We start from the raw sequence: 13682 nt of genomic DNA, 5'->3' as shown, positions 1-13682 counted from the left end.
AACCTGAAGAGGTCTGTTACCCAACATGTTCATTATAAGACAACATCATGTACATTGAAGAATAAATCCGAGTGTGTAATAAGGTTAATTCAGTCACCAACATGACTTGAATTTGCTCAATATATATCCTACGTCAAACCATACATACATACTCCTAGTTACATGGTTGCAAATTAAAAGCCTTGGGGTGAATTTACACTTTGTGACATAAGCTGTAGGGACAGGCGTATGAAGACTTGATTACATACTTTTTTGTGTGCTTTTATACCTCTTCTATCAAGAGTAATGTTTTTTTGTTAGATATTTAGTATGTTGTGTTTTCTTCTTTTTGACCAATTTAGTATGTTGTGTTTTCAGATTGTCAATATATGTAAATTGCACATTCAGAATTCAGACAGTATTTCACATAATAATCAAGCATTCCAATGGCCAAATTAAACGACAACAGAACATGTCACCAGAATATTTTAATATGATGTCAAAAAATGTTTTGGTTCTAACCAGAAAAAAAACTTACCTATTACGGGTGTATAAACTCTATGTGTTTATATGTCTCATCACGTACTGTATATATTCTATGTATCTATATGTCTCATCACGTAATAGGTCTATCTCATTCATAACGTAATATATCACATGATAAGAGAGATAGACATAATAAATATATACACCCGTTACTAGAAAATTTTACTCGTAACCTGACTAATGGACTACCGGAGGCTATATCCCTGTGTCTTGTGTGGGCTTGATGTAGCCCATATGTACAGCCTACAAGTCCAAACATGATGGACAACAGTCTCACTGGATTTATAGGTAGTCTAAGATACTATATATACATGATTTTGCTTGTCAGAATCACAAAATCAAAGACTGAATTCCAAGGCAGTAGTCTCTATATTCACAATTTCACAGTTTAGCCAAAGTAGATAGAATTACATCTCACCCTTCAAATCATTGTGATTTACACCATTGACAGGCTTGGTTTCAATCTCAATTCTCAAGTACTAATGTCTGTGTCTCTGTGATGTGCAAGTGCAACAGCTAGCCTGGCTGGCTGTAAGCTAACCTTTTGGAGGCTCCCCATTTGTAATTAATATTATTTGTACCTTCTGCCGGCTGCTACCTTTACCTCTATTATATACATCAAATATTAAAATACTAGCTTCAAGCCTTCAACATATATAGAAAGCAAAAGAATTTCCCAATAATTTATTATTATTGGCCTTACGATTTTATATATATATATTATAAAATTTAATATGAGTTTGATATATGAATATATCTGATTGGCACCGCATGAGGTCCTCAAAGCTCCATGATATTGAATTCAATTTATCATCATCATCTCAGTGGGTAACCAGCCCACCATAGCTAGTGTTGGGGCCCTCCAGTGTCGCACATACAAATATATGTGTTGTTGACAAATGACAATGATACACTGGCCTCGTGCTACACCGTGGCCAATCATACATCAGGCCTCTCTCTCTTGCGAATCAATTCAAGAACAAAGGTTAAACATGTGCTCGTGGAATGCAACCCATTACCCATTTTAATAGGCCTTTTCTTTATTTCAAAAATTCCACATTTTTCCTTTTCTCTTGCCTATGGGTCCTGTGAAAAATATGATCTAGTTTATACCAGAGAAAGTTACACTTTGGGTCATGGTACCAAGGTCAAATTGGTTCAGAACCTTAACAAACAAAAGAAAAGAAAATAAAAAAGATATCCTAATTTGTGAGAAGTGGGTATAAGCAAAATCATAATGCTATGATCATTAAATAATGTGTCAATATATACATGTCACTATCTTATTTGAGAGATTCAGATTGGCCTCATAATTAAATAAATAAAACATTATTACATAATTTGACAAACAAATTTGATAACTCTAACAATAAGCAAAAGTGGTCAGGATCCCTTTTCTAGCCAAGGTCCATGTATAAACATGTTTAAAATATGAGTAATTTTTGTATATGTCTTAGTCAAACACTACATTTGACTCTAATAACTATTATATGAAGGAGAATAACTTATTTGTCCCTATTATAGAAACATGTGTTATCCTAATTAGAGAGAGAGAGAGAGAGAAAAAAAAAAAAAAAATGAGAATGAGAGAGATAGAGATAGAGATAGAGAGAGAATGAGGGGAGGGGATAACAGGTGACATGGTAAGTCCTTCTCTATGTGAGGTCCATAGAAAACAATGAGTCTCATTGTTCTTGTATTAGACCCGCGCAGTATGTTTGTCTAGCTTGTTGAATAATTTTTCTTAAAACTTGAACGGGCTAGCTGTGAAGAAAATTTATGTGGGGCTAATTAATTTTATAAGTTGAGAGTCTTTGGCTTTGTGGAAAAGGATTTGGCTAAGGGGGTCTCCATCTTACCCCAAGAATCTCTTTTGTCACACTTGATGGTCCAGACTCATGAGAGGCGACTTTTATAGATGGTTCCAAACCACAAAAATGAGTTAACAAAAAAGTTGCCATATTAAATTTCCATCTTCTGCCTGGTAACATAATTTTTAAGAGGTTGATAATTAATTCTCTTCGAAAGGGTAGGATGGGAAAAAGAATACCAAAAAAAAAAAAAAAATTTATAGTGCAGTTCATTTTATGAGTCTTTCTTATATTAAAATCAGTAGTGATTTAGAGTTTTTAATCAAATTTTTTTTTTCTCAAAATTCTGGAGTTAAAATCTAACATGCAGCATCTACAAATCTCACTCTACACCCAGAGTGGAAATACCCTTTAAATCAGGGGAAGACGTTATTATGAATTAAAAGAATTTTCTTATAAATTTTAGAACACCTCTGGTCTCCATCTAAAAATTATTTTTCTAAAAAATCCAAGCCTAATTATCTAAAAAAAAAAAATGTACAAGTGAAAAGCAATATTGTAAGCTTATGTAATGAAACCACTTTTTGTGATTCGAATATGTATTTATCATTAACATTGCCAGACATGGAGATGACCAAATGAAAAGCATTACACTTGCTGGTGGTCTATATATATATGGAGGGAAAATGCAAAGCCACAAAATTGGAGCTTTCTTTTCTTCAGAAGCATGACTTGATTTAGTCTTTGTCATAAGGTAAAGGTCTCGTGAGCTTGAGTTCTTTCCTAGAAGAGCTAGCTTGATGAGTTGGTCTTTAGTTGTCTCGTGACGAAATTTCAGTTACTCATGAGTTTTACAAGAGTACTAAAAGTTCAAATTGACTTGTATTTTTAAGTAACTTAATATTTTATTTGAATTTGAATTGTTTTTCTTATAAGTCGAGCTCAAACGAGCTAAACATGATAAGAATTATTGATATACTATGTGATTTACTGCCTTATATTGTAAACGAAATATAAGAACATGCTCATTTTTAATATAAATGTAAACAGAATAGACGGAATGAATTAAAGTAGAAAAATTAAAAAATATTAAGAACCTCTCGATTTAAAAAATGAATTTGAGAACTAAAGTTGGAATCAAGAAAAAGTTGAAAAACTATTACTCCAACTAATTAGCCAAATTATCAATGCAAAGCAATTTCGTGAAAGTAAATTTGTCTATCGAAGAAAATGAAAAGAAAATGAAAGAAAATTTGTAAAAAAAAAAATGAATTATTACGCAGAAAATATATTAAGCATATGTGTGTTTTCCCCCTTCTAAAACAAAATATAGATATTTTATGGGCAAATTACACGCAAGTACCTCAACTAACCACCTATTTTCACTTGAGTACCCCAATAAAAAAAAGTTGCTCAGAGGTACATCAATTATTGATTTTGCACACACAGATACCTCCGTCAATTTTTCCGTTTGAAAACCGTTAACTGCCTACATGGCGCGCTGACATGGTTTTTAAAAAAATGCCACGTGGACAAAAAATAATAAAAAAATTAAATAAACTTTAAAAACTGAAATAATGATTAATAAAACTAAAAAAAACCCAATAATTAAATTTAAAATTAAAAAAAAAAAAAAAACCTGCTCGCGCAGCTCCAGTCTTCCTTCCTTCGCCTCCCCTGCGTCGGCCACCAACCCAGCCACCTCCCTCCCCTTCTCTGGCCACCAACTTCATTTCTCTATTTCTCTTTCTTTCTCTCTTTCAGTCACTCTTTCTCTCTTGCCCACCATGTGTAGCTCGGATGCCGGACCTGCCTGGTGAGGCAGGGCCTAGGCTGGGTGGGGTAGGGTGAGGCTGGGATGCGTGGGGCTGATCGAGGCATGGCAAGGCTGGGCGTGGCAAAGTTGGGAGCGGCTGGGTAGGGCTGGGCGCAACGAGCAGATCTAGGCAAGGCGAGGCTGGGGCTGGGGCTTGGTGAGGGGGCTTGGCTGGGTGGGGAGAGGCGGGGCTAGATTCAGTTCTCGGACTTCAATCTGGTCCCTTCGATTTGCAACCATGGTTGGAGGTGTTTGCAGAATAAGAAGAAGAAAAGGGTGGAGGGCTCGATGCTGGTTGGGTGGCCGATGCGAAAGTGGTTGGGAAGGGAAGGGAAGGGTGGAGCTGGTGGCCGACAGGGGGAGGCGGAGGGAGGAAGGATCGGGGATGCGAGGTTGCTGGGTTCTTCTTAGCTCTTTTTTTTATTAATTTAATTATTGGGTTTTTATTTTTTATTTTTTAGTTTTCTTAATCATTATTTCAGTTTTTTAAAGTTTATTTAATTTTTTTTTATCCACGTGACATTTTTTTAAAACCATGTCAGCGTACCACGTAGGCAGTTAACGGTCTTCAGACGGAAAAGTTGACGGAGGTACCTGTATGTACAAAATCAATAATTGAGGTACCTCTGAGCAACTTTTTTTTTATTGGGGTACTCAAGTGAAAATGAGTGGTTAGTTGAGGTACTTACGTGTAATTTACCCATATTTTATCTACTAATTAGCAGTCTTTTTACTTGTTTGTACTTTCCGAAGGGTATATAAGTTTAAGGTACGTACCCTTCCTTTGACTACACATGATTTTCTCAACCCTCATAATGCGGGATTAATTGAAGAGTTCAAACTTCTCTTACAGCACATCCACAGGACCACAGCAAAAAAAATTGACAAATAGTGGGATAACTTGTATTGTACCTCCCAAGTCCCAATCCAATAAATATGTTTTAATTCATATATAATATGTCCACCCACATTGGCCAAAAACAAAAATGTCCACGTACAAAGTAGTTTTAAACAGCACGACCACGCAATGAAGGCCTTTCATCCTTAATTTCTTAAATTTGTGCTACCAAACTTTTCTGCTACACTGGGTCCTCTTTCTCTGTTGACGTTGACTGCTTGTCTTAGTTAGGAGGGAGTGAAAACGCTTGTATATATAATAATACTACTGTTTTCATTGTTGATCATAAATTCGTTTTAATTTTTTTACTTCCATTTCAAACAGTGAGCATAGTAAAGAGGCAAATTTAAATACAATCAACCCATATATAGTTTAGTTTTTTTTTGGTCGAAAATATATAGTTTAGTTGAATGATGGTCCCATCATGCATTTTTACAGACTCCTACACATTACACATGCACATATTTCTCTCATTTTAGTCATATACGACATCAAATGAACATAGAATATTAACAAAAGGTCATTGCATTTGAATGTAGGTGATTGCCTTTTTTATATATATAATATATACTAATGGAGAACTTTTATTTCTTTTTTTCTTTTTTTTATGATGAGGAGATTCAAACTTGAGGCCTTCTCCAACATTATAAAAAAAATATCATTAGGCTAATAACTATTTTGTGAGAACTCTTATTTGTTGAGTGTGAGATTACATCCAGAATCTAATCTAAGTCATTTTTTGGACTTAGTCGATCAATTGTTGAATTCTAATATAGTATTAGTCTAAGTAAAAAAAAAAAAAAAAAAGGACCAGACTATCTTGAGTTGATCTGATATGTGCAATTTTTGGGTAATTACATGATTTATTTTAATCTTGTACTTTTATTTTTAATCTTGTACCGAAATTGGAAGTGGTTTGTGTAGGTTGTTTGTTAACTGTAAAAAGAAAAAAACATTAAAAACTGCCTTTAAACTAGAAAGGGGTGGAACCCAAGACGTTTTCCCCAATACAATCAGGGACGGACGCACGTTGGGAAGTAGGGGGTCGAGCGACCCCCCAACACCGTATCTCCTAGCTGTGAACCTCCTTTCTCAGCCACCGGTGACCCCCCAAACCTCTGGACGGCGACCCTTCGACCTTTGGCCGATGACCCCTCGCTACCCAGTCGCCCACCACCTGTTTGATGAAAAGCCTCAGTGGCTGCTGGACTTTCTCTCTCTTTTCTCTTCTCTTCTCCTCTCCTCTCTTGGTTTCTCTCTCTTTCTTCTCCTCTGTTTTCTTTCTCTCGGGTAATATGGGGTTTGTCACACACCACCGCCTAGCACACACACACACACCAACACACACCACTGAACACACATACACACACCTCACTCCCAGCCATTCACAAGCTAGGAAAGCTCACATACATAACCCCAACCTTTTTTCTGTTTTTGTTTTTAATAAATATATGTATATATAACATAAGTTTATATATATATTATATATACATATATATACTATAACATAATTAAAATTAATACTAATAAACACAAATATAAATATAAATAAATATAAAGACAAGTAATTATTGTAATAAAAAAAATTTAAAAAAATTTAAAAATTAGGTTATTACATGTAGCTTGTAATATTGTTTATCATTTAATTTTTTATTGTTATTGTCTTCCAAATTTTTATTTTTTTTTGCTTTTACACTATGACCCCTGAGGTTGATCCCGGATCCGTCACTGAATACAATGTAACCAAACTATCAGGGTATGCGCTGGCATCTATTCTTTTTGTCTTTTTTCAGATAGTAGTAACGTAAGGAGGTCCAAATAATTAAGGGTAATTCTAGGGGACCATGTTATTATACCACATTTGTGGTACCACATGATGTGGCTTCCTAATCTAAAGAGAGAGAGGGAGAGAGGGAAAGAGATTAAGGATGGCTAGGAAACCACATCTTGTAGTACCACAAATGTGGTATAAAGATATGATCCCCCTAGCATTTTATAATAATTAATATCGTTTGAAACTGAGAAAGATGCAGCACTTGACTTTCATAACTTTGCACAAGTACGATTAGCATAGAGGCTCAACTCCAACTTATAATTAAGCAGACTAAGCACAGTAGGAGGCAATATTGGTCTTAACGTTAATTAAGCTCATAATTAAGAGCTTGATTATGATTATATTAGTCAACCTTAATGAATCTTAAGAATGATCAATGTCAGAAGCAACCTCTTCAATAATATATACATCGCTCATACTGTCGACGTACTTGTGTTTAGGAAAATTTTAAAACCAAGTATAGAAAAAACGAACTCATCAAACCAAGAAGCTATAGACATACACAAATCCGCAGCAATTAATTAAGCTGGAATAAAAGCAAAAGTTTAATCACCTCCAAAACTAAACTAGCTAGAAATTAATGCATATATAACTTAATTTGTAAAGGCTTTTTAAAATATGTTCATCGATCTATATGTGCATGAATGTATTTAACCTTCTTAAGATGAAAGATATGAGATTGTGAAACTTAGAGCGCGCATGCAAATTAAGATGCATAAACTACTTGGTTTGTGGTTTTCATGGTATGAAATTTTCATGAAGTAACCTGGCAAAAAAAAAAAAAACATTCATGAAGTAGACTTCTTCATAACTTTGACTTACTTAAACTCGACTAGACATAGAATACATAGTCAAGTTTGATGCGGAACGGTTGATCGAAATAAAAATATAGACTTGACAAATACTTGGTAAGTCTTGGCCCAATAAAAAAAAAAAAAAAAAGACAAATACTTGGTAAGTGTCCTAGTAAAATATTAACAGCTAAGTGACCAACACTTCTCTCTCTCTCTCTCTCTCTCATATATATATCTAAGAGACTAAGACTTTCTTTTAGTTTGATGACGATTCGAGTCTTCAAACAAAATTTTCATGAAGCATAATGCTCTTTTCACTAACAAATTTATCATGTAATCACGTAATTAGTTATTGTATATATAAATATTATATACATTTATTGTGGATGAGAAATATTTCTCCTACCGTAAAAGTTGATGATTGAACGAAATTAATATCAATCTTTTTTATTAGTTACACCACCCAAGGAAAGAAAATTTGAATTATATCTCATCAAAAATGATAAAAATATATATTTTTTTAATTGAGATATTTACAAAGTATAAAACAACACCGGTCAAAAGATATACAGTAACTTCTGAGTACTGAACTAGGGTCTCCCAGGTCAGTTCCCCACATTAATTCTATATAAGTTATATTTTATTTTTTTGCCATATTAAATAATCATTTATCTGCAATTAAATTAATATATAGACTGGATCGCATCTACTTGTTTAATATAAAACGGCCCATCACTCACGAAACAGAAGCACCATATTATAAACAAATTAAAAGATTAAAAAGAGAAGAGAGAGACCACGATAAATACAGCAACTAAACTTTATCAACTAAACGCATCGATCTGTTTATCATCAGAAGAATATCACACACAAATTGCAAGTTGAAATAGTGAGTTGCACTAGCATATCATATATATATATATATATATATTCACACATCAAGTTCAAATTCTCAATTTGCTCTCGATCACTCTCAACTCCCAACTACACCGAATATTAATCCCCCCACTAATTTCCCCACATCGATCCTTTGACCTACTTGTTATCACCATCATCAGCCACTGCAACAATTGCACTGCTCGTTTGGCCTAGCAAGCTACTCATGGATCGGGCCTTAACAATCCCAAGCTTCATCCTCTTCTTTGTAACAATCAATGGCTTATCTTCCTCTTCATCTTCATCTTCATCTTCATTTTCGTGACCTTTAGTTGCACCCTTGTGATGAGTGTCATCTAGCAGCATAGCAGGCTTGGCCTCTGAAGAAGATGTCGATGATAGCTTGGACCGTTCAGTCTCCGTGGTGGGTGCAGAAGTAGTACTCGCGGCCATGGAGCGGCTTCGGACGCTGGTCATGCTCCTGAGCCTTCCCTTGCCCAAATGATGCTCACAAAGAGAGTACCCAACAAGGGTTTGTTGGCAACACCTCCATCCTCTCCCATTCACTCGACTGCACCGAGACCCCTCCATGAGTGCACCTCCTCTTGTCTTCTTATTCCTTGCACCACTCGTCGTATTACCAATATTCACATTACTATTATCTCCGAGGCCTTGTTTGGTTTCTCTATCTTGTTGTAACTTCTCATCATCATTTTGTTGAGTAGTACCACATTTCTTGTTCATCTTCGTCTTCATTTTCTTATCATTATTCCCCATTATCGTGATATTCTCTCCTCCTCTTTCGAAGCTCCCTCTTCGCTTCTTCAATGGAAACGCTTTCTCTCCTTCGTACCATCTCCCAATGACGCCTATATTTACAAAGCCCAAACACCCACAACATGCAACAAAACCAATATTTCATGAATGAGATCGAGCAAGAAATGGGTAGAGATTTTATGTCATGAATAATTCATTTATATAAGACTATTGATCACCTGATCGGTGAGAAGAAATTGATGATAACCCAGCCAATGTTTCTGCACCCAATAACATGCTTTCCTTCCTAAAAAGTAAAAACCAACCACAACCAGAAGATCGAATCCACAACCACACACACATATATAATGAAAAGAAAATAACCCAGAAAATAGAATGCAATATATTGATAGAATCTCATGCTAATTAAAGTGCACCCATGCGGTGCACTTGTTACCCAATATGGAGAAAAAGAAGAGCAGCTAGAGGCCGGATTAGATTAGATGGGAAGGTATGATGGCTGGCCAAAGCTAGCTAGCTGATATAATAAAAATACCTAAAACAGTATTTCCACTTGCACTATATATATTTTCTTTTCTTGTTTTTTTTTTTTCTTTTTAGTGAGCTGTGGGTAAATAAAAATTATCAAGTTAGAGATAGAGGGGGTCTCCCCCTCTTTTAACTTTTTTACTACAAGATTTCATGAAAGATGAGAAGAACACAACATGAAATTATTATGAATTTAACTTTATTTTTCTATTTATTTTATTAATTATTCTCTCTTACCTGATATCATTACCCTTCTTCTCTCCCTCTCTTCCTGTCTCATCATCATCATCGTCATCATCTTCTTCTTCTCCCCCTTTCAATAACTCCTGCAAAAATCAACACCAAAAATATATGATCCACTCACACATCACACATGCTGTGCTTGGATTATTGTGAACCTCATGGGTGCAAATGAAATTACATGAACTATTCACACACTCCCTCTTTGGATCACTTTGAACACAAGTGCACCACCATATCAATTAAACACACACAAAAGATTAGACCCAAAATAAAATAAATAAATAAAAAGTAAAAATGATAAAAGGGTTGTGAGCATTTCACTAACCAAACAATAATCTCTCTTGTTCTTCTTCTGATTCTGCTCATCCCCACTTGCTGCTCCGATCGGCGAGTTGGGACGTCGATTGAGATCATGATCAGACGGTTGAGGATGAGGATGAGAAATTTGAGGTAGTACTGGGTTAGAGGAGGGTTTTGGTTGGGTGGGGTGATCACCATGGTGGGTATGGTGGAGTTGCACCACGGGTTGTGGTGGTGGTGGTGGTGATGAGTAGTGGTCGTTGTTGAGTTGGTTGAAGAGGGGATCTGAGAGAGGCACCGGAGAGAGGGACGAGAGAGGCAAGGGCACCTGTCTTTTCCGGATCCTCATCTCGGGTCAAGAAGCAGCTATTTGGGTCAAAGATTTTAGGCAAGAAAGTGAAAGAAAGAAGAAAGGAAAGGAAAGACAATCTCACCACACACACACTTGAGACCCGGGAGTGGTTTTTTCAGGTCAGATTGATGATGCATACAATACACAAACAAGTAGAGCTAGCTAGAGAGAGAAAGAGAGAGATATGGAGGGAGAGAGATATAGAGAGAGAGAGGTGCAAAACCAAAACCCATATCAAAAAAACTACAACCCCCAAAGAGATGGATAGAGAGAGAGAGACCAAGACAATTTGTCTGTTGCTTTAATATTTGTTGCACCAGAGAGAGAGAGAGGAGAATAGTAATAGGAGGAAAGGGTGGCACGTGTGAGGGGTCAAATTACAGGCGTAAGGAGCGTAGAGGAGGAGCAGCACACGTGTGGGAACCGGCTGAAGACGTAGCCGGTAAATGAGAGAATCGTAGAGGAGGGAGGGGACAGAGTACGGACGATTATGCCAGGGTGGAAGAGGGAGGAGGAATACAAAATGATGGGAGTGGGTAGTTTTATCGTTTATACTTTTAAGAACGCATTGGTGGGTCCCACACTCCCACCCCACCCTTCAAGTTCTAGTCCTTTAACAACGACCCAGATGCCTTATTTATTTATTTTTTTTTTCCATCTTTCTTTTTCCTTGCAGCTCTCCCCACCACTATGTATTAACCTTCTAGTTCTAGGTACCATTTTTGACATACACTGTGGAGGAGTATGGAATAGACCATATAATGAAAAAGGAAGGTGCTCTACAGCCTTCTCTATGCTATCTATTGCATTTTACATTTGGGTATAGAGAGAAGATGATGGTTTCCAATTTCTTTTTTCTATTGATGGATCTCAAGAAATTTGAAGGTTCGGGTTTTGGGAGTTGTATTTCCGCAGCTGAAAATAAATGGATCCACACCTCATCATATGAAAAGCATTTTGTTCCTTGTATGAGGCTCTATAGCTGCAACCTTTTTAGCTGTGAAATAGAGGCTCCCTACATGTGTATCTGTGGAATATACTTGGTTGCTCTAGTCATTAGTACTTGTTGGAGGATAAGAATCTAGAGTTCATTTTTGCACACCATAAAAAAGTGATGGTAAGCATTAACACTGTTATGGATGGGTAACACATAAAATCTCATTCTACTTTCAAGATCAATCTTGAGATTTGAGCCTAAACTATATACATCTCTTAATTTTAATCAAGGGTTATTAATTCTACAAGGAGAATGATATTCACCTTCTCTAATCTACCTTCTCCATAGACTTTCTCATTTATTATTTTCATTTTATAGTGTATTTTCATAATCGTAACCATTCATGTTTAAGATCATTCTATGAAATTCATCTTGGCAAAAATCAACAAAATCGGAAATTGTTTGGTTATGTAATTATAATCATATAAACAGACGATTTTGGTAACAGTTTGATTCACCGTTTGTTTATTTGATAACGATTATATCACCAAACGATTTTCGATTTAATTGATTTTTTACAGAGATAATCTTTAAAAAATGAACGATTATTATCATGAAAATTTACTATAAAATGAGAACAATAAATGAGAAGGTATATCAAAGAATGAGGATAGCATTGCTCATTCTACTATATCAACCAGTACTAATATTAGACTTTGGTATTCACTTTCTATTTCTCGTGTACAGAAAATGTTATGAATTATATTCATTACCTTACTTTTTTTGCTCACACACAAATGTCAATACACATGTATGCAGTATGCTAGTGTTACTTCTATAGGGATGGGTATCTACACCTTTATATAAAATGTCACTCCTCAAAAGTACGTACATCCTTTACACTTAAACTCTTATCAATTTTTTTTTACCAAAAAAAACAAAAAAACTCTATCAATTTTCTCTACCTACAAAATTTCCTACTAACTTATAGGTTTTAAACGAATTTTGGCCAACATACTAGTGCCACTTTGTTAGCCCATGTTCTTTCTTGCAAGATTTAACACATAAACGACTTGTTTGGCCACTCCAACCAAGGCTAGAATCTCTCAGTACGTTTGAATTTGTTCAAGCTGCTTGGTTGTTAATCCAATTTTTGGCATTGAATATTTTGTTTTGGATGATTGGATTTTTTTTCGGAAATGTCACAATGTTAATGATCAAATTAAGCCTAGTCGCTTTAGGCCTAGGCTGCTGCAGAGGAAAAGTTCAAGCTTTGTAGCGCAGGCTGCGCAGCATATCAATATTCTTTATGTGATAAGTTGACTGTGAACTGAGGATGCCCCAAGCCTGCTAGTTTAGTTTAATTGCAGATGCTAGTAGATGTAACAAATGATCACATTTGTATTAAAGTTTGAAGTTTTGGGCTTGCATCCTAGTGATCTTAGTTAGGTTGGTGGATTCACCACTAGAGGTCCCCATAGGGATATATTATTTATAGTTGAAATTCTTTTATGGAACAGCACATGCATGCCTGTATATATGGCTTTCAAAGCGGCAGCCGATGCAATAATCATCCCAGTGTTGGTGGTAGCAGGCGACTTTGCATTGCGGAAAGTATGTATGCATATTTTTAATTGGGTCATTTACACTTTATACTCCTTAAGTAGAGGTCATTTTTTCATTTTGGTATCCGATGTTCAAAACGTTTTAATGTGGAACCTAAAGTTTATAAAAATTACAATGTGCCACTTCCATTAACTTTTCTGTTAATTTTGACTGCATATAATATGTGTGAGATTCATTTACACTAATGAAGATAATAAATTTAGTGAAAAAAAAAAACAAATTAAAAAAGTCAGCTAAAATTTTATATGTTAAAAAAATAAAAATCAATTTAAAAATTTAAAAATTTAAAAACCAAAAACTAGGAACGAAAAAAATGAGGGAAGAAGGAGAGGTAGGGATGAACAAGATAATTATTTATATTTAGT

At 35.4% G+C, this 13682-nt stretch overlaps 1 protein-coding gene across 1 annotated transcript; it reads right to left on the bottom strand.

Annotated features, from left to right (window-relative positions):
* Nucleotides 1-8548: 8548 nt before the first annotated feature.
* On the bottom strand, nt 8549-11047 carry LOC147282289 (WRC protein). Its single transcript, XM_086248642.1, has 4 exons — nt 10428-11047; nt 10097-10185; nt 9550-9617; nt 8549-9423 (listed from the first exon to the last, which is right to left on the bottom strand). Exons 1-4 carry the CDS (start codon nt 10749-10751, stop codon nt 8714-8716), a joined length of 1191 nt encoding a protein of 396 aa, XP_086104768.1. The 5' UTR covers nt 10752-11047; the 3' UTR covers nt 8549-8713.
* Nucleotides 11048-13682: the final 2635 nt, after the last annotated feature.

Source organism: Dryas octopetala, chromosome 6, assembly GCF_963921425.1.
Source record: "Dryas octopetala chromosome 6, drDryOcto1.1, whole genome shotgun sequence".
Taxonomy (NCBI): Eukaryota; Viridiplantae; Streptophyta; class Magnoliopsida; order Rosales; family Rosaceae; genus Dryas; species Dryas octopetala.
The sequence above is the reverse complement of the archived record's forward strand: the minus strand, read 5'-3'. Positions and strand labels throughout refer to the sequence as shown.